The 21,994-nt window shown below is 48.9% G+C and overlaps 1 protein-coding gene across 1 annotated transcript in view; it reads right to left on the minus strand.

Moving 5' to 3' along the window:
• The window catches only part of B4GALT1 (beta-1,4-galactosyltransferase 1), a 37,778-nt gene that overhangs the window by 11,642 nt on the left and 4,142 nt on the right, over nt 1-21,994 (minus strand). Inside the window, exon 2 of the mRNA XM_034773519.1 lies at nt 10,605-10,840. Coding sequence (XP_034629410.1) covers nt 10,605-10,840 — 236 coding nt within the window. The remainder of the gene's footprint in view (nt 1-10,604; nt 10,841-21,994) is intronic.

Consider the following 21,994-nt stretch of genomic DNA (forward strand, 5'->3'; position numbering starts at 1 on the left):
GAGACAGCTCTACTGGCAAAGCTACTTTCTACTGGTTACGGTAAAAGCCAAACAAGCTAAGCTAGTTTGCCGGTATAACTGTATTATATGTGGGGCTTCTGCCGGCCAGGGATCACGCCCCTTCACATCCCTGACCAACAGATGTGTGCTGGCAGAAGTCTGTAGCGTAGACCTGGCCTTAGCAAGCGCACTCTATCGAGAGGACCGGCAAAGTATCTCCTGACAGTGCCTCCCGGGGGTATTGTGAGGAGAATACCACCAGCTCTTGGCACTATGGTGATAAGCATCTAGGAAAAGCTTGTACAGTTCAGAAGACAACTCCTCAGCTGAGGTCTAAACATGGACACCAGCTGGGGTGGGAGCCTCTGGCGCTGCCCCACACCTTACCTCCATCTATCTAAGAGTCTGAGGAGATGACTGCTTGGCTACACACACAAGCATCACTTCCAAAAAAACAATATCTTCATTAACGATCTGGAGGATGGCGTGGACTGCACCCTCAGCAAGTTTGCAGATGACACTCAACTGGGAGGAGTGGTAGATATGCTGGAGGGTAGGGATAGGATACAGAGGGACCTAGACAAATTAGAGGATTGGGCCAAAAGAAATCTGATGAGGTTCAACAAGGAGCAGGGGGTTGGACTAGATGACCTCCTGAAGTCCCTTTCAACCCTGGGATTCTATGATTCGGCTGGGACACGGGAGTTCTCAATCGGGTCAGACCACCCCTACCACTGCAAGCTTGAACTGGCATCTGCTCAGCTGGCCGAGCACATCCATGCCAGGGACACAGACAGCAAGCATTTCATCCATTTGGTGTTTTCCCCTCTATGCTTTACGCCTAGACTCTCTCGCTGTAGATTCAGACAGGTCTGTGGACCCTAGAGGCAGCAGCTGTTTCTGTGATGGGGCTGTTATTACAGTGTGACTCAGACACAGCCCTTGGCTTTGCTGCAGCTTGGAGGACTGTAGGCTGTGATCCACAAGCCCTAGCAGGCTAAAATGCACTTGTGCATGGTCCATGGAGAGTTGTCTAGTCACATGGTGCTGGGTCCTCCTCATTTCCAGTGGCTAAAATCTACCCAGTCCTTTCCTGGTGGGATGGGTCCCTCCCATAGGCAACTGCTGTACTTGCCACAGGGACATTGTGTGACTGTGAATGGAAGGGGGGCAGGGAGGGGCTCTGTGAGCATTAAGGGGAGGGGAAGCCGTTCACAAGACATGATCCCTGCTATGGAAAAGCTTCTGAAACCCCATCCCAGCAAGGACGTAGCCAGGGCATTACAGCTGCGATCAGAACAGGAAGGAGCACACTGAGGTTTTTTGTGTGTATTTGTTGTTAAAAAGGGCTGTGTGTTTCTCAACTGGTGACAATTTAGAAGCACTGTCAGGGCTGGAGTAACTGAGATTTAAATTTCCCAGTATCCCACGAGCTGCTGAAGGGTTTAGCCTCATACTAATCCCAACGCTTTCAAAAGGAAAAATACAGAAGTAGGAAATTCACTGTGTTTTGTACTCTCTCTCCTGATTTATTTTTGTGGGGGGTGGTGGGAGGAGGCTTGGTAAAAGCAGAATTAAAAAATCAGGGCCAGATTCTAATACCCTTTCTCTGGTTTAGTATCACCTTGCTCTATGAGTGCTCTCCTTGGCTTCAATGGTATCATTCAGTGTAACGAAGGCTATCAAAGCCGGGCCCTGAATCTGTACTAAAATAAATAAATAAATATCCTCTTCCTCTTGGCAAAAGAAACATCACCCTCTAGGGGAATGCCACTGTGCCCTGGGTTCAGCCAGCTGTTACTGTGTAGCTAGCTTCCACTCGCAGTGTTTGCAACGTGTCTGTGTGGGGCTCTGTTATCCCCACTGAGACCTAGCGTCCAGCCGCAGCACATTCGGTTACTTCTGACGTTTAAGCAGGAGGCAAACAGCTGGCATTCTTGCTAACGTGACGATCTGTGCTGATTTATTTGCCTGTCCTCTGGTTATGCAAACCAATTCAGATCTGAAGGACGATAGGCAGCGAGCACCTGTGCAGAATGTGTCACCATGCAAACCTCAAAGGGAGTGCCTTTTTCCTTTTCCATGCATAGAACGGACCGTCGCAACGGGTCTCAGCAGCACACACAAGGTGGATTCACAACCAGGCAAGTGGGTAACCCTTCGCATACAGGGCAGAAAGTTGGCAGCCTGATGAAAACAAAGACTTCCCCTTCTTCATCATCTTAGGACTTAGAACTTGCCGAGCCAAACTGAACAACAAGTGCTGTCCGTGTTAATGCCCTGTCAATTAACATGAGAGAGGCAAATCTGTACCAAGAGAATCCCTCAGATGGTAGAGTGGTCATTCACATGGTGGAGACTGAAGCCAAAAACAGAAGAGTTAGAGAAGAAATCCCTTTTGCTTCTGTGACTCAGCTACCCCCAGACAAACTGCTTGATACTTGATCTAGCAGTTGCTTGTACAGACTGCAGTGAGGGATCTAGAGCCATTTGTCTCACCCATGGAGGCTGGAATGCTAATTCTGTGGGGCCTACCAAATAGCTAACTTCCACAGCCCCACACATGCACCCCACCATGCCAGAAGAGAACCTTGCACTTTGACCAAGCAGGAAATATGGCCCAACTGAACCCCGTGCATTAGTCTATCACAACCCTTGAGGCTCTACCCTCTACATGGAGACCACTAACAAAGGAGCAGCAGCAGGCTCTCACCGAGGAAGGGGCAACTGTAGTTAGACCTTCAGGGCCCTGTAGATGTACAGAGAACACCTTCGCTTCTTTGTCACTTCAGGAAGAAGAGCACCCTGTAATTAAAGTGGGCAATTCTGCCATCCCTGTCACAGCAGAGGGAAGGAAAGGAGCCCCCAGAAAACTCCTCTTCCCTGCTTGGTGGCAGGTTGGAAGCCTACCTAGCTCAGAGAGGGGAGTGCAGTCAGACTAGACTCAGACCGGTGGCGTTCTATGGGAGCAGCTCTGCTGGAGAAACTGGAGTTACCTGCTCTGAAAGTCTTAGAAGCAAGCTGTGATCTGAAGCTCCTGGATGGGCCCAAGGGCAGGGAGGCCAGCCTCTGTCCCATGGGCTCTGAAGGCTGTTGCCAACTGCCAGCATGGCGAAGCCTTTGAAGGAAAGCAACAGGAGGCTTCATTTTGTTTAGAAAAACCTCTTCTAAGCCAGGAAATACCAGCTGCCCATGATACTGTCCAGCAGTGGGGAAGTGGCACAGAGTATGCAGAGCTGTCAGACACTGGGAAGGAACCAGCAATCCCCCTGTGGGACATGAACTGGGTTATAATTGCCATCTTCAGCCTCGGATGTCCACTGAAAGTAGGAAGCACAGCATGTACTCCCAGGTTCCCATTTCTGCACAGCACCCACTTCTGGGGTATGTATACATTACACACTACGCCCAGGTTCTGACTCAGGTTTGAGCCTAAGATCCCACACCAATCAGTCTGCCCCGGGTCAGCAAGCACTCAGGACCCAAGTCCTAGAACCTGGCTGGGGAGGGGTGGGGGCGTCAGTGCCCAAGTACCACTGTGACTTGGGTCCAAGCCCTGTGCTTTGGCAGTGTGGACACAGCTCAGAAGGGTTGCATAGGGCAGTATGGATGCGCTAGCACAGCTGAGAGACCCAGGTCTAGCAACTGTAAATGCAGCTTTGCAATGCAGTGCAGTGGCTCGAGTGCGTGGAAACACATGAGCTGGGTTTACAATGCAGTGTAGATGAACTCTAGAGCTCGGAGGAGATGGCAGCACTCGTGGGAGAGGGTAAGGCTCTGGGCACCGGGCTTACTGCAGGGGTGACAGAGATCCCCTCAGTGTGGCAGGGGGCATGTCTGTGTTACACGTTAACACGAGGGGTTAGAGAAGTCTTGGGGACTTGGACATCCGACTCCCATTGGCCGTCTATGGGGTTTGGACGTCTAGCCCCTTTGATGTGTCTGGAAATCCAGCCTACCATCTCTGCTGACCCCCCAGGAGCTCCTGGCAGGATTCCACAGACCCCTACGCTGCAGCTTACTTCTCACACAAAGGGACCAGTGGAAGCCTCCAAACGCATTTGAAACCCACCTACCTTGGGTTTGGAGGCAGGTTTCAGAGGGGGAAGGCTAACATATGCGCCTACTGCTCCCTTCTCGTAGCTCCACGCCTGAGGTGGCAGCATGGGGAGTGCAGGGTACTCTTGTCCCTGAACACCAAAGCAGCCTGATCGCCACGTTACCAACAGTGCTGTGTCACCAGCAGCACAGGGAGAGATATTTTGGACAGGACTGTGACAGGCCTGCTTGCGTGCAAGTGTCTGTGGGATCATGGCCTTAACGCTTAGGTGCCTAACTCCCCAAGAGACATAAGAACGTCCATATTGGGTCAGACCAATAGTCCATCCAGCCCAGTATCCTCTCTTCCAACAGTGGCTGGTGCCAGGTGCCCCAGAGGGAATGAACAGAACAGTTAATCATCAAGTGATCCATCCCGTCGCCCATTCCCAGCTTCTGGCAGTCAGAGGCTAGGGACACCCACAGCATGGGGTTGTGTCCCTGCCAATCCTGGCTAATAGCCATTGATGGACCTGTCCTCCGTGAACTGATCTAATTCTGTTTTGAACACTGTTATAGTTTGGAGCACATGACTTATGAGGAGAGGCTGAGAGAACTGGGATTGTTTAGTCTGCAGAAGAGAAGAATGAGGGGGGATTTGATAGCTGCTTTCAACTACCTGAAAGGGGGTTCCAAAGAGGATGGATCTAGACTGTTCTCAGTGATACCTGATGACAGAACAAGGAGTAATGGTCTCAAGTTGCAGTGGGGAAGATTTAGGTTGGACATTAGGAAAAACTTTTTCACTAGGAGGGTGGTGAAGCATTGGAATGGGTTACCTAGGAAGGTGGTGGAATCTCCTTCCTTAGAGGTTTTTAAGGTCAGGCTTGACAAAGCCCTGGCTGGGATGATTTAGTTGGGAATTGGTCCTGCTTTGAGCAGGGGGTTGGACTAGATGACCTCCTGAGGTCCCTTCCAACCCTGATATTCTATGATTGGCTTTCACAACATCCTCTGGCAAGGAGTTCCACAGGTTGACTGTGCGTTGTGTGAAGAAATACTTCCTTCTATTTGTTTTAAACCTGCTGCCAATTAATTTCATTGGGTGATCCCTAGTTCTTGTGTTCGGTGAAGGGGTAAATAACATTTCCTATTCACTTTCTCCACACCAGTCATGATTTTACAGACTTCTATCATATTCCCCCCCTTAGTTGGCTCTTTTCTAAGCTGAACAGTCCCAGTCTTTTTAATCTCTCCTCATATGGAAGCTGTTCCATTCCCTAATCACTTTTGTTGCCCTTCTCCCTTACCTTTTCCAGTTCCAATAGATCTTCTTTGAGATGGGGCGACCACATCTGCACACAGTATTCAAGATGTGGGCGTACCATGGATTTATATAGAGGCAATATGATATTTTCTGTCTTATTATCTATCCTTTTCTTAATGATTCCCAACATTCTGTTTGCTTTTTTGACTGTCGCTGCACACTGAGCCAATGTTTTCAGAGAACTATCTCCTAGACACTTCTTTGAAAGCCCCAGTCTAAATCTACATGTATTTGATTACTTCTCTAGGACTGCTGCAGCATCCAATGCGTTTCAAGTCCACACTGGACGTTATTCACTAGGAATATTATTGACTCTTCAGGCCCTGGTGCCATGCAGCCAGCAGTAGCCACAACATTGCTGCAGTGAGTAAAATAATTCCTTAACAGAAAACACCAGGAACAGAGCGTGGCGCAGAAATGTCTGTTATTTGACTTGCAGCTGGAGGTGCGTGCTGCCCGCTGAGCAGGCCATCAGCAGAATGCAGGGAATGGAGTGCCGTGGACACTTACAGGCCACACAGTTGTCAGCTGCTTTCCAGATTGAAGGTGAGGAGATTAAGGAATAACCAGCTGTTGCGGGTGCCTTGCACAACTGCCTTCCGGCACACATGCAAAAGAGAGCAATTGGCGTTGCTCCCAACAGAAGGTCAGGGCTGTTCTGAGCAGCCTCCTCACAGGAGACTCTTATTTTTCTTCTCAGTACCCACAGGAGATCATAGAAACAACAGCATCTGCCTCTGCTGTACACTATCCCACAAGCAGAGTGACCCAGCAAGCTGGCAAATAGGAGCTAGGCAGCATTTCTTTTTATTCTTTCAAAAACACAGCCAGCAGCTCCATCCTGCCCTGTGAAATAACATGTAAAAACACAACACCCACACATGAGCACAGTCAGATACCACACAATGTATCACACATGCAATCACAGCATAGCCAGGGCCAGTGGGAAATTGCTGGAAAAATAACTGAAATTTGCAGGGAATTTTCTAATCCTCCCCAATCCCTCTACCCACTTTAGTAACATAATGTGACACTCACAGCCATGTGCACAGTCAAGTTGCTAAAGAGAACCCTCTTTTTAAAAACTTTGTAAGTGCATATATCAGGGTGAATGTGTTAGCAGGGGTAACTGTGGATGTAGCTACACCCAGCAGCCAAGTCAAGTGAGGGCTCTAGGAGGGGAAGGCTGGTTCAGTGGCTGAGGTGCTAACTCAGGAGACCCAGGTTCAATTCCCTGCTCTACCACACACTCCCTGTGTGATCATGGGGAAGTTCCTCACCTACAGCAATGGGATTGCTCTGCCTCCCAGGGGGGCAGGAGGATAAACTCAGTACAGACTGGGAGGAGCCAAGTAATGGGGCAAGAGAATTATGTAGGGAACAAATAAGCAGAGTTCCCATCCTGGAGAGAGTGACTGAGATGACACCCAAACTGGTCACTTGAGTTTTACCTGGGAGGAATTTGCCCCAATGTTTTTAAAGACTGCCTCGTCCCCAGGAATGGACACCAAAGGAGGAAAGTGGTTACAGGGAACGGATGGTCATCTCACTCACAGGCCTACTGGTGCATTCCACAACTCCTGGAGTGCCTATCCCATAATGCCCAGGGGCATTCTAAACATGAGGTATGGCATTGTGGGATGTAGTTTGGAGGACCAGCTAAGCTGGTGGGGCAGTGGCACTTGTGGCTTCCATTGTTGTCTGGGCTGGGTCAGGTAGATCTGACCTGAAGACCTCATCTCAGGTGTTGCAACACATTGTGACCAGTGCTTGTAGATTACGCGGCATGACTGTTGTTTGCAGATGCAAAACATTAGAGGGATCTTGCAAGTTCCAGCTGTCCTAATCGATTGTTCATTGTAACATCTTTTTTATCTCCCACAAGCAAGGCACAGCTGCAGGTTTATTTCTTAGATTACCCATTTTAATAGATGTTGGCATGTTAATGGCCCAAATTAGGTTCACACTTAATTGAGGAGAACAGGCCAAAGGTCAGGTTCACAAATGTGTTGATGGTATTTGTTCCACTGAAGATAGGTGATTGCCTCATTAACTGGGGTTGGCAGAAATGTATCCATTTACATCAGGAGGAATTTAAAAAAAAAAAAAAAAAAAAAAAGACTAGATTTTAAAAAACAACAGACCATAAAATTGCTGCTCTGCATCCCCCCCTCCCCCGCTCATGTTTTCCACTGGCTCTGGTTATACCCCAGACACTTTACAAATACCATTTTTCTGACTTCAGTCCAGCATTAATGTGGCGCATTTCAGCCAGCCACGAATTGAATGGTGAAGATGCAATGGATTCATGCCTGAATTGCATTGCACTGAAAGGAAGAAGTTTGACATTACCAGTGCAGCAGCAGTAAGGGTCAGCGCTCCTCTCTCTTTCTATGAGATGTAGGGTACAGAAGAGCACGTAGGTGGAGTGCAAGAATCAGATCACACAGTAATTTTCCTTGCTTCAGTGACTGCTTTGCTATAGACACGATTAACAAGTAAAGGTAAAATTTCCCCACTAGAAGGAAAAAAAAAAGAAAGAAAAAAAAAAAGGAAGGATGGATGCAAAGGGAAGGACAGACAAGAAAAAGAGAAAAGCAATTGTCAAGACAGCAGAGAAATAAGAACGTTTTCCTCCTCTACTTCTGTAACCGCCCCTGACGCAGCTTTCCTCTCGCCCCCACGGAGGGTGGCGGCTGGCTTAGTGCCACTGACAGTTCTCAATGTTACAGACATAATGTTTCAGAGATGTGCAGAACATGTTTAGACTTCAGCACAGGAGAAGGCAAACATTTTAGCTGCAAATTAGGTCACGTCAGTTACTACAGATAATCATTGCCCTCCCGTCAAGGAGATACTTGCAGAAGAATGAACTGTACCTCACTAGGGTCTGTATACTCAGTATATTGGCACCATGTCTGTTTAACTTTTCGGCAAGGGGGCATATTTTAAAAGACTGACTAGATAATTTTTGTGCAGGTTAATTTTAGAGCATGTAACAAATGCCCTATGATATAGTTCGGTCCCCATGACCGGGCAGTGCTCGCCTTCATTGCCAGGCACTAACCACTGGAGATTAGTCCCAGCGGTGCTATCACCACTGTGATGTGGATATCCACTCACTAGCAACTAGCCCAAGGCCACAAGTCATTTTTCAAAGGCCCCTGAAAAGCTATCATATGATAGGAGATATTTACAGTGAGCAGTAACCCCAGTCGTAGGACTGAAATCCCATATTTTAAACAAGATCCTGCACACCCTAACATTTAACATATGAAACTTAGAGCAACCAGTGACCATTTATTAGAAACGGCCACACACCACTAACTTATGACTTTCCAAGTTATGCAAATGTTCCCAACTTGTGAAACTAGCATGTTGGGTGAGAGGAGCATTCTGGTGGGAGGAAGTACAGAACGCAGAGGCATCCAGCTTCGTCCCCACCCCCACACGTGTGTTTTCAATGGGGATTTTACCAGAACACTAGTTTCACTATATGGGCAAACAAAATATATGCATGTTCACAGTGGATCCTTAGTGCATCAAAATACCATCTTCACGAGCTAGGGGTGGCTGGGTATTTACGCCACCATTTGTGAGAGGCGTGTGGTCTGGAGAGCTGCACTCTAAATGGTCATTTATGCTATGCTGCAAAGGGGGTCTGCAGAGCAACTTCAGGGATAACATTTAGTATAGTTAGTCGAGCATGTTATTACCAGTTGTAGGAAAGCTGATTCCATCACCAGTATGGTCTGATATATAAGCATGTTACACATATAAACAAAAATGATTTGAGGGGGATTAATGACAGTACATTATAATCTAAGCTAAAATAATCTGTTATTTGCAGTTGCATATCATCTGTAAATAGAGCACTCTGCCATCACAGAAACATGAACAAAGTCATATCAAGCACAGCAGGTAAGTATTAACATTCCTTAGGTGAGTATTTACCATTAGCATAAATGCATAGCAATCCATTTCCTGAGGCACAGAGAAAAGTTCAAACCTTTCTGCTGCACCTGAACATACCAACTGATCTTGACTTTAGATACCATCCATTGTTGTTTGCAGTGTTGTCGTAGCCAGGTTGATCCCAGAGTATTAGAGAGACAAGGTGGGCAAGGTAAAGCTGAGCCGATAAAAGATATTACTTCACCCACCTTGTCTCTCTTGACTCTAGAAACAGCTATGCTCCAGGGAGCGTGCTGCCTTTCAGCATTGCACAGGGCTGGGATCCAAAACTAGACAGAGATGCTGTGTTAATATCTATGTGCCAGATACTCAGAGAGACTTCATTGGCACCCTTCGGAGTGATAGAGGAGCCCTTTCATCACAACTAATGCATTTTTCTTAACTTGTTAAGCTGCTCAATGTGTGCACAACAGCCAATTTTTTTTGGAATCATGGCATATGCTCAAGCCAGTCATGTTGTTTGGAGAGGGACATAGGCAGGGCTAAAAGGCAAATACACCTCTACCTCGATAGAACGCTGTCCTCGGGAGCCAAAAAATCTTAACCGCGTTATAGGTGAAACCGCGTTATATCGAACTTGCTTTGATCCACCGGAGTGCGCAGCCCTGCCCCCCCCGGAGCACTGCTTTACCGCGTTATATCCAAATTCGTGTTATATCGGGTCGCGTTATATTGCGGTAGAGGTGTATATTGGAAGTAATGCCAGTAATTTTTTTCTATTCCATTTACTTGAAATGGACTTGTCTACATCTATAAGAGATCTATGTTCTATCCACACGCAGGACAGTTAGTGCACTGTTCCTATTAGTGTTACTGGGGGTTATCTGGGTATCTGGCCTGCATCACACAGGCGGTCAGACTAGGGATCTGATGATCCCTTCTGGCCTCAGAATCTAGGACTGAAAGTCCTGCACAAGTTGGTGATAAGTGTATCCTGGTGGAAATAAGATGAGACTCTATTACTAAAAGTTCTCTTCAAAATGGCTACTTAAGTAGAAGTTACTCACAAGGAATTTGCCTAACTTGAGAACTGGATTTCAGTTTACTGGGGGAAGCATTTTTCTAAAGCTATAAAAGCAACTAGCAGAAGTGTTTGGATTTGTTTGCAGATTGTGCAGTGAAGATTCCCGACTCTTCACTCTTTCATTTTGTGCATTAATCTGCTCAACCAGCAAGTTGGTTACTGAGTATAAGCCAACTGCACCTTTGCACGGAAGTATTATAGCCATTATTCTGTGAACGTATGCACGTCCCAAGTCCTTACCTGATTGATGACATACACTCCATAGTCAAGCTGTTGCCTTTGAAGGATTGGGTGGAGATAATACAGCCAGTACTTCAGATGCTCATCACGGTTCCTGAATGGTATGATGATTGCTACTTTCTGAAGTGCTTTACAGTCTTTTGGAGCATATCGGCCTCCTTCTCTCACTTCAGGGTTTATCTTCTCAACTTCCTCAAGATTCACAGGCTGGGAAAATTCCACATGCAGTGCACCAACTGGAAAGGACCATGACAGACAGTGAGTATGCAGATTCCAAAAGACCCATACAATTCTCTGTAAAGGTTTGAAGAAACACATTTCTTTTATAACCAAGGATGGGGACATGGGTGGAGGAGGGGGTTTGGATCTGAATAAAATCCTATGAACATGAAAAACTGCCCTCTTAACCAAGCACAACAAAACCAGCTGCACAATACAGGAGCAGCGTGAGATCCTGCCCCACTCAGGGAAGACTCACACGTCAATGTGCTTTGGATCAGGCCTCAAATTTGTATCGGATATTTACTAGGTCTGAAAGTCCTCAGACCTGCCATAGGTCACTGGCTCCTACATGGAATAACAACCCAGCATGCATTCTGCTGTCGGCACACCCTGGTACCAGCCCGAGGAGAGAAGAAACACTCCACTTAATCGCTACCCCGCAATATAGTGCGGGTCTTACATGGTTTAAAAACAAACAAACAATCTCCTTACTCCAAGGACTAAACACATGCAAAATTAACAAAACCCCCTTTTTACTAAGAATACCCACAGAGCAACTGAAAGTACACCCCACCTTTAAAGTTCCTGTTCTAGAAACAGGAAACAAAGCCATATTTGCATTTAGGTTGGCAACTTCAGTGCCTGGTTTCAGTAGAATAGGTTTGGAAAGTGCCACTGTCGTCTTCCCTGAAGCAGGGGTTTCAAACTGAGGGGCTCATAGGCAAACATGGCTATTGTATTAGTGTTACTTCAAATAAGGCCGCACATAGCTCAGAATGGCGGCTGAACCCCATGGGAACAAGCCAGTCACAGAGGGCATGACCCCCACGGCAGGGGCTGGTCAAAGGCTCTGAATAAAAGGGTGTGTGTTGGGGGGAGGCAGGGGAGAGACTGAAAATGGGTAATAACTAACAAAGAAAAGTATCCCGACAACAAAAGCCAGGCTGCATACTCTGCCAGTCCCCCCTTGCCAGGGTGCTGTGCACTCCTCAGCGCAGAGGCCCGTCCTGGGACTGAGGCTGGGGTTGACCCCTCAGTGCAGTTGTGGGTGCCCTGGGGAAAACTCAGTCAGCTCAACTGGTGCAGACCCTGGCCTGTCCTTCTCTGCACTGTGACACATTACCACAGTCCAGCAGAATTTTGAACCATTGTGTTTGCCAACATGGTGCTCACCAGACCTTGCAGCTGGTGCAGAAAAGGACCCATCATGTTCAGTGTTGTGCCAGTTACACCCTAATGTGCTGCCAAGTCAGGGCTACTCCTGAGCCCAGACAAGGCCTCAGACACTCTACACAGCAATGTCATCATCAAAACGACAGGGCGGGGGCACCAGCCAAGTCTGCAGCCGCATACTGGAGAAGATGGATTCTTTTTCATTGGACGGTTTCTCCGTAGCAGCTCTCTGCTCTGAGTCAGTCCTGCCCATTCTAAAACAGATGCAGGGGAAATCCGACAACCTCTCCAAGACGTGAGAGCAGCCCAGGGAGTAGGAGCCCCCAGTAACAGAGGCCAAAGTTCCTTGGGGGCCTCTGATTAAGGCGCAGAGCACCGTGAGCGGAGTGTCAGCGGGCTGTTTGCTTTAAAGGAAGAATTCAGAAAATGTCAGCTCTTCCGTCTGACGGTGTAAACACACTGCGGAATAGGGCTCAGCTTTAGCTAAACCCTATTGGCATGTCCTTCAATTTAATCATTTAAAGGCCATCTGCACTTCATCCAAAGCACATATGTTTTTTTGGAGAGATGTTAGGTTCAATTCACATTTGGATGAGCACAATACCAGACCTGCTATGTACACACACCTCCACACACCCCTTTTTAATCCCAAGATTTAATTTAATAAGTGAAAGCTCCATGCCCATGCTCACCAGCACGTGCTGGCACAGGAGAAAGCACTCAGACTGTGCACAGCTGGGGAAATTACTACAGACCAAAGCTCATCCTCACAAAGCATCTTCATTAGATGTAGAGAGCGTGACTGGTAAGGAGAAAGGGCATGGTTTTCAGAGATAAATACAGATAAGTAGCTGTTACAGTGAGTTTTCTCTATATTTACATTAATGCACCCTATACACTATCATGTATAGGGGATATCACCACAATATGACTTTAGTTCTGGCCTGTGGCCTTTTTCTTGCTTATTGAACTACAAGGAGTTACTTCTGCTTCAGGCTATACTCCTACAGCCAGTGCCATGCAAGGGGTGATGGGGTCAGGGTGGGGATTGTCAATACTCTCCATGAGCCAGCAAGGTCTCTGTAACAGGGCATCTCACCCCTTCAGGGCTGGGGCTAGCCAACTCTCATTACACACACACACTTTGGCATACCTACCTCCTTGCTCAGTGCTGTGAAAAATCCACCCCCACTCCGCCTCCCGAGCAACGTACTTATGTCAACCTAACACTCCATGCAGACAGGGCTATGTTGGCGGGAGAGCTTTTCCCACTGATAGAATCATAGAATATCAGGATTGGAAGGGACCTCAGGAGGTCATCTAGTCCAACCCCCTGCTCAAAGCAGGACCAATCCCCAACTAAATCATCCCAGCCAGGGCTTTGTCAAGCCTGACCTTAAAAACCTCTAAGGAGATTCCACCACCTCCCTAGGTAACTCATTCCAGTGCTTCACCACCCTCCCAATGAAAACGTTTTTCCTAATATCCAACCTAAACCTCCCCAACTGCAACTTGAGACCATTACTCCTTGTTCTGTCATCTGCTACCACTGAGAACAGTCTAACTCCAGCCTCTTTGGAACCCCCTTTCAGGTAGTTAAAAGCAGCTATCAAATCCCCCCCCCCATTCTTCTCTTCTGCAGACTAAACAATCCCAGTTTCCTCAGCCTCTCCTCATAACTCATGTGCTCCAGCCCCCTAATCATTTTTGTTGCCCTCCGTTGGACTCTTTCCAATTTTTCCACATCCTTCTTGTAGTGTGGGGCCCAAAACTGGACACAGTAATCCAGATGAGGCCTCACCAATGTCGAATAGAGGGGAATGATCACGTCCCTCGATCTGCTGGCAATGCCCCTACATATACAGCCCAAAATGCTGTTAGCCTTCTTGGCAACAAGGGCACACTGTCGACTCATATCCAGCTTCTCGTCCACTGTAAGCCCTAGGTCCTTTTCTGCAGAACTGCTTCCTAGCCATTCGGTCCCTAGTCTGTAACAGTGAATGGGACTCTTCCGTCCTAAGTGCAGGACTCTGCACTTGTGCTTGTTGAACCTCATCAGGTTTCTTTTGGCCCAACCCTCTAATTTGTCTAGGTCCCTCTGTATCGTATCCCTACTCTCCAGTGTATCTACCACTCCTCCCAGTTTAGTGTCATCTGCAAACTTGCTGAGGGTGCACAGTCCACGCCATCCTCCAGATCATTAATGAAGATATTGAACAAAACCGGCCCCAGGCCCGACCCTTGGGGCACTCCGCTTGAAACCGGCTGCCAACTAGACATGGAGCCGTTGATCACTACCCGTTGAGCCTGACGATCTAGCCAGCTTTCTATCCATTCATCCAGCCCATACTTCTTTAACTTGCCGGCAAGAATACTGTGGGATATAGTTACTCCACCTCCGCGAGAGGCAGTAGCTAAGCCTCTTGTGGAGCTCCCCCATCAGCTCTGAGTGTCTTCATCAAAGCGCTTTGCCGATGCAGCATTAATCCTGCAGACCTGCCCTGAGAGAAGGGGTTCGGCCTGCAAGGGCTGTGGACCAGAGGGCTGAAGGCGGCAGAGCTCCAGCCAGATAAAGCCTGAGAGATTTTGAACTGGGTCCTAGCTCTGGGGTGTCCCTAAGTAAAGGGAGAGAGTGTCTGAACTGGGTTGGGGCCTAGAGGGCCAGTGTGCAAATACTCAATCCATGGGAGCCCAGGAGGGAAAAGCTGTAATTATTGCGGACTGAGAGTTAAGGGACCCGGAAGAGGAGAGAAACTGGAGCAGGCACCACAGAATGACCTCCACCCAGGAGGCAGCTGGCACCTCTACAGTCTCCGATAAGGAAGATGTCACTACCTTTACAAAAGATACTACAGATAGATGGACGACTAGAACACTGTGAAGCACTGTAAATAATTAAACTAAATTGTTCAGTGAAGTGCATGTTGTGATCAGAGACGACCTGTAAAGGGGGGGAGAAGGAGGAGCACAATTTAAAGGTTTGGCCAGCCCCAGAACAGTTCAAGTCACACACACACACACACACACACCAGATCCTCCCCCTTCCCCTCAGCTTCCCCTCCCTGCAAGCAGCGGCTCCTCCCTGCAGCTCCCAGCTGTTGCTCCTGCCTCTACCGGCAGCAGCTCAGGGGTTCCAACAGCTGCAGCACAGGGAGAGGGCCCAGCTGCACCATGTGACCGAGAGGGGCCAGCAAACACTGACAGAAATCTGGAAGGACCCCCCCCATATTGCCTCTGTTGTGATGTTCTAACTTTGCTTTTTGTGCCTGTTCTCTTACGCTCTAGTTCACCAATTCCAGTCATTTACAATGGGTCTCCGAATTCCAGGTGAGGCTAATGGTTATATCACCAGTGCTTCCCGCACAGAAAACACCAGCAGGCTTTACCTGTCCTCAGCAAGAATCAAAAATGGTCCTCTACCTCCCCCCCATTCTGTATTGTTGTTTAATGGAACATGACACAGGCATGGCTTGATGTTTTTCCTTGCATTTCCCTAAAATGTCTGGGAGGAGAGGGACAGTTAGTTTTCCAGGTTTGAGTGTGAGACCTTAAGAGCATGTCAGTGCCAAAGGCTCACTGGTATCAGGTAGCGAGTTTCAGCTGGCCTGACCAATTCATGGTACCCCAACTCACTAGGACTATAATCTGTATTTAAAAGGTGTCATGTAATATGTAACTGGAAAAACTAACAACTCACTGATCTTCAATATTCTTGCGTGATATACATACGTGGTGTGTTAAGAGTTATGGACATATGCTGGAATGATGACTAAAATGTGTTTAAGACAGGCGTGTCAGGGAGTTGGTCAACAGGTCTGCCCTAGACAAAGTAACATTTGCTTCTCTAACCAGCCTAGTCACCAGGTGTCATAAACATACAGCTAAGGGTAGCATAAAATCCCTCCTTTACCTGTAAAGGGTTAAGAAGCTCAAATAACCTGGTTGGCACCTGACCAAAAGGACCAATAAGGAAAGAAGATACTTTCAAATCGGGGGGGGGGGGGGTGGGAAAGTTTTGTTTGGGCTCTCTGTGTGTGCTCTCTCCAGGTCAGCGAGGAACCAGGGCAGGGAAAATACATCTCCTAAAGCCATATCTGAACTAAGCATCTAAGATTACAAATTGTAAGTAACAGGACAGAAATGCGTTAGATTATCTTTTGTTTTAGCTTGTGAATTTTCCCTAGGCTAAGAGGGAGGTTTATTCCTGTTTTTTTTAACTTTAAAGTTCTGCTTAGAGGAGAATCCTCTGTGTTTTGAACTGATTACCCTGTAAAATTACCTTCCATCCTGATTTTACAGAGGTGCTTCTTTTACTTTTTCTTTATAATAAAGTTCTGCTTTTAAGAACCTGATTGGTTTTTAGTGTCCTAAAAACCACACAGACCAGCCCACTTTGTTAACCTATTTGGTTGGTATATTATTCTCAAGCCTCCCCAGGAAAGGGGGTGAAGGGGTTTGGGGGAACAGGAACTCCAAGTGGTCCTTTTCCTCGAATCTAACTCACTTGGTGGTGGCAGCGATACCGTTCCAAGGACAAGGAAGAATTTGTGCCTTGGGGGAGTTTTTAACCTAAGCTGGTAGAGATAAGCTTAGGGGGGGTCTTTCATGCAGGTCCCCACATCTGTACCCTAGAGTTCAGAGTGGGGAGGGAACCCTGACACCAGGCAAAGACAATAAAGGTCCATTTAGGTAAACAAAGCTATTGAGTTAACAAATGGAGGAGGAGGAGATACCATGGCGTCTACACTCAGCAGTAGAGAGAAGCTTGGTCTGAGTTTTACTTTTCGAAGAATCCATTGCAAAGGTTTCCTGATCTATCAAGACAGGGGAGCTGAACCTCAAGTACTAAGCAATTGAGTCAGCTGACTTGTCAGGCAGTAATATTGTACACCAAGTGTATTGAGTGAGGTGCTTTGTGAAAGCTTATCACACAGTGAGGATAGCAGTGTGAAATGTCTGTATTAACACTGTCTGAGGAATTACGGATACTCACTGTATTAGGCTTTGCAGTCTATGACCAAACACAGGGAGAAACCGGCTTTCCCCCCGATAGGGAGAAGGCAACTACCTACCGGTCTCCAATAAAATTAAGCTGAGAGTGACCAAAAACAATGGAAGCCCTATTTACATATGAATCAGCAGGGGGATAGGAAGTCCACCGGAGGGGAAGAACAGCATGACATCATCCTATCTCTTGTAACAAGGTCACCGAGCTTTGGAAGATATACGCAAGGACAGAAGCCATCTTCCGCATCCCTCACTAGATAGAAACAAGGGAACAGAGCTCTTGCAAGCTGAGAAAGATGGGTCTTTCAACCAAGGGATGGGAGTGGAGTCAAAGTCTCTGAAAACTGAACATAGGTGAGAAACCTGCTTAGACAAAGATCTTTCACCTTGGAAGACAAGGGAAACCAACACCTTGTACTTCTGTGGATAGTCCCAAGTGAGGGAAAGTCAGCCATGGCTGGGAAGAAGGAAGACTGGTGAGAGAAATCATCTTGAACAAAGTCTACTGTACCTTGCTAGATTGAGATATGGTCTACACTACAGACCTACATCAGATTAACTATGTCATTCAGGGGTGCGAAAAATCTACCTCTCTGAATGACGTAGTTATACTGACCTAACCCCGGGTGTAGACAGTGCTACGTTGACGGGAGAGCGTCTCCCGACAACATAGCTACTGCCTCTCAGGTGGATTAACTCCATCAATGGGAGAGCTCTCTCCCGTCGGCACAGAGCATCTTCATTGAAGTGCTGCAGCTGCGCCAATGAGGCGGCTTAAGTGTAGACCTGCCCTACGGTTTAGACTTTTAGATGCATGGTTTCACTTTTATTTCCTTGTGACCCTTTCTAACTTTGTTTTTACTCGGTACCATTTAACCTACATCCTATTGTTAATAAATTTGTTTTATTTTTACTAGATACAAGCTCCATGCCGTGTTTGCAGGGATGGGTATATTTACTGCCGCTAAGTTGTTAATCTGTAATGTACCTTTGTCTCTTTAAAGGAGCAGCAAACTTTATTTTTCTTTAGCTGTCCAGGGCTGGACACTCCTAGGCACACAGTTCTGAGGAAATTCGGGACTGGGAGTGTGTTGGGGTCACCCTGCTGGTGGAAGCCACAGCGAAGCTGTAGACAGACTGCTGGGGTCAGAGCTGCTGAACCAGGGCTGTCTAGCACACAGACACGCATGACCTGCACACCGGCCAGCTGACAGGGAGCGTCCCAGGCTGTTTGCTACACCATTAATGCATTGTGAGGCACTCAGGGCTGCAAGGCAAGAGGTGACAACCCCTCACTGGTCTGGATTGCACTGTGAGCCCCGAGACAAAGTGATTAATGATTAAGCTTTCAATATTTTAAGACTCATCTTACTTTGGCTATTTGAGGATTTTCTTATGAATTTCTCCCATTCTTTCCAGACCTCTGCCAGTTTGCCTCTCTACCCACCAGTTTCTTCAGTACATAGTGCTGAAGCAAACTCCTTGAGCATGAGTGGAGCCTGCAGACTTGGGCTGGTTTATAGCTAAGCTTCTAGAATGAAAAGCAGCTTGTAACAAGAGATAAGCAGGAAGAAGGAGAGCAGGTGAATACGTGACAAGTTTGTGTCAATACACGACACAGCACCCATGGGTGACTCTCTGACATCCTGGACAGGAGTCACCTTGTATTCTACTGCACCTCCCCTGGGAGAACTGGCTCTCCACATGTTTGTCATACACGCCCAGTCTCTAAACAACATGTACTCCCACGTACTCAATGAATACAAAATACACAGTTAACACTTACCCAGAAGTGGCTTTATTGCGTAATTGGCAGCTACATTTCCTGTTGTGACATCAGCCTCAATGCGCAGCCAAGCCTCTGGGTAGGGAAAAAGGATTTCCCAAGAATTCTAGTAGAATTTCCTCATACTGACTGTGTTCTCAGCAGGGCCGGCTCTGGCTTTTTTGCCGCCCTAGGCAAAAAAGCCACCCGCTGCCACACACCCCCCCCGCAGCGCGGCAGGGGAGGGCGCAGAGCCTGGCCGTGGGCCCGCAATCCCCGACCGGCCAGAGCGCTGGGAGCAGGGCGGAGACCCAGGCCGGGGCTCTCCGCTCTCCCCAGCGGCCAGAGCGCTGGGAGCAGGGCAGCGAGCCCAGCCGAGGCTCTCTGCTCTCCCTGGTGACCAGAGCGCCGGGGGGAGGGTGGAGAGCCTCCAGCGGCCAGAGCGCCGGGAGGAGGGCGCAGAGCCCGGCCGCGGGCCTGCAATCCCCAACCGGCCAGAGTGCTGGGAGCAGGGCGGCGAGCCCGGCCGGGGCTCTCTGCTCTCCCCGGTGGCCAGAGCGCCGGGAGGAGGGCGGAGAGCCCGGCCGGAGCTCTTCACTCTCCCCGGTGGCCAGAGCACCGGGAGGAGGGTGGAGAGCCTCCGGCGGCCAGAGCGCCGGGGGGAGGGCGGAGAGCCCGGCCAGGGCCCCGCCGCGCCGCCCCCCTGAAGGTGCCGCCCCAAGCACATGCTTGGTGGGCTGGTGCCTGGAGCCAGCCCTGGTTCTCAGAATAGCTTCTGCCTCCAACCTCTTCTGCATACTTTATTTGAACTCTTTCATTTAGTGTTACATAGAACCCATTTCATACATGATTCATTCTCTCTCTCTCTCTCACCTCCCCTCCCCATCTGACTAGCATAGATGCAGAATCCACCTCAACCAGGGCCCAACCACTCCTCCTCTCACACAGCTATTGTGGGGGTTTTCAAGGTTGATCTCATGGATTCACCTACTCCTTATTACCCCTAAATGTGGGTCCATTAGGATGAAATGCAGAGCAATAAAGCAATCATAAGGTCAATATTAAGGAAATGCCTAGCTATTTTCACTTAAAACTAGGTGGTATATCAGGCTACAGTTCATCCAGACATTTGGGAGAAGGGGGGGAGGGGAGATAAAAATCACTTAAACCACCCACTCCACCCCAAGAATCAGTATGGTATATTGCGTCTTTCCTATGTGTTCAGGTGGCTCTGCTGCTGTGCTGCTCCAGGAGTTATAATTAGGATACCTGGTATTATGAATCCCTGCAGCTAAGTCTCGTCACAAGCACCATACCACAAAGGTTCACTGACATCACCCCAGCACTTTTATTGAATCAAAGGTAACCACATAGGCCCCAGTTCTGCAAAGACATGAAGTCCAAATGTAAAACTAAACACATACATGTGTTTGCAGGACTGGGGCCTTAAATGTAAAAACACATGAACAGCCACCCACCCGTTGTACAGAAAATATGTTTAAGATACAAGCAAACCAACCTTGTCATGTAAACCTATGTATGCATTTTAAGGGCCACCCTGATTTCTTAGTGGACTGACACCAGGAGTTAAGACCCAGGTATGGTAAGTGCTAAGTTCCCTGTAAGCTGTGCAGCTGCTCAGCTGCCGATTAAGCCCCATGCAGGGGCTCAGGGCCGCAGCGGGAAGAGATACCTCTCCCCCACCACGGACCTGCTGCGGCGGGGAGAGGTGCCCCCTTCACTGGACGCCGGCCCCAGTGCAGACGTGCCCCGGACTTGTCGTGGCCAGGGGACAGGAGCCCCTCCCTTGGCCCAGCGCCACCGGAGCTGCTGTGGCAAGAGAGGGCTGGGGGGAGTCCTCTCTCCCCGTCGCAGCCCCAGGGCAGCCTGCACCCCAAACCCCTCATCCCCGGCCCCACCCGAGCCCTCACTCCCCCCCTTGAACCCCAACCCTCTGCCCCAGCCCTGAGCCCCCTCCCACACTCTGAACCCCTCGGCCCCATCCCCACCACATGAATTTTGTTTTGTGCACCGATATGAAGGTGATGTGTGACACAACAAAATTCATTCCGCACACGGAGATAGAAGATTAGCGGGAACACTGGATAAGTGTCATTTCAAAACCCTCCAAACCTTTCTGAACAGTCCAAGGCTTTAGGGTATGTGGTCAAACACCTGCGGCTGGCCTGGGCCGGCCTACTCGGGCTTGTGGGGCTTGAGCTACGAGGCTGTTTAACTGTGGTGCAGATGATCAGGATTGAGCCTGGGCCTGAATTTCTGCACCACAGTTAAAAAGCCTCACAGCCTGAGCCCCAGTCAGCCGGCCTGGGCCAGCCACAGGTGTTCAAAGGCAGCACAGTGCTTATCTCACGCCCCACCCCAAGGCCAGGTTTGGCCAATGTACATGGCAGATCTAAGAGAGTGAGGGATCGTCTTTCAGGATATCCTGCAAGATGATCCCTATCTTGAAGGACGATCCCTCACTCTCACAGATCTTGGGAGACAGACCAGTCCTCGCTTACAGACAACCCCCCAACCTAAAGCAAATATTCAACAGCAACCACACACGACACAACAAATACACTAACCCAGGAACCAGTCCCTGCAACAAACCCCAGTGCCAACTCTGTCTGCATATCTATTCAAGCGACACCATCACAGGACCTAATCACATCAGCCACGCTATCAAGGGCTTGTTCACCTGCATATCTACCAATGTGATATATGCCATCATGTGCCAGCAATGCCCCTCTGCCATGCTGCAGTGAGTCAGTGTGGCTCCCCGCCGCCCCGGAGAGGGAAGAGCCTCTCCGGAGGCTGGAGTGGGCGGAGCTAGGGAGCTCTGAGCCCGCCCCTCAGAGGGTCAGGCGGCGACCCGGAAGTATAAAGGCTCACCCTCAGAGCTCAGTAAGCCCCCAGCCGCCAGAGAGGCCAGACGCCTCCAGCCTCGCCCGCGACTGGGAAAACCCCGTGGCCCAAGATGGCCGCCAGGACTGGCTGGGCCTGCCCTGCGCTCGCTACTCGGAGGAGTCCATGGTGTTGGACGCCCCGGAGGACAACACCCTGATCCAGGTACTACCCGAGCGGGAGTGTGCAAGTAGCCCGGGGGCAGCCGACCCTGGTCTGGCTGCAGCACTGCCAGAGCCAATGTCAGTGTGTTGCGGCCAGGATCCCCACTGACACACCAGCGAGTTTCCGCCGCTGCTAGGGCCCCGGGCTGGGA

The sequence above is a fragment of the Trachemys scripta genome, chromosome 6 (assembly GCF_013100865.1).
Source record: "Trachemys scripta elegans isolate TJP31775 chromosome 6, CAS_Tse_1.0, whole genome shotgun sequence".
NCBI classification, from domain to species: domain Eukaryota; kingdom Metazoa; phylum Chordata; order Testudines; family Emydidae; genus Trachemys; species Trachemys scripta.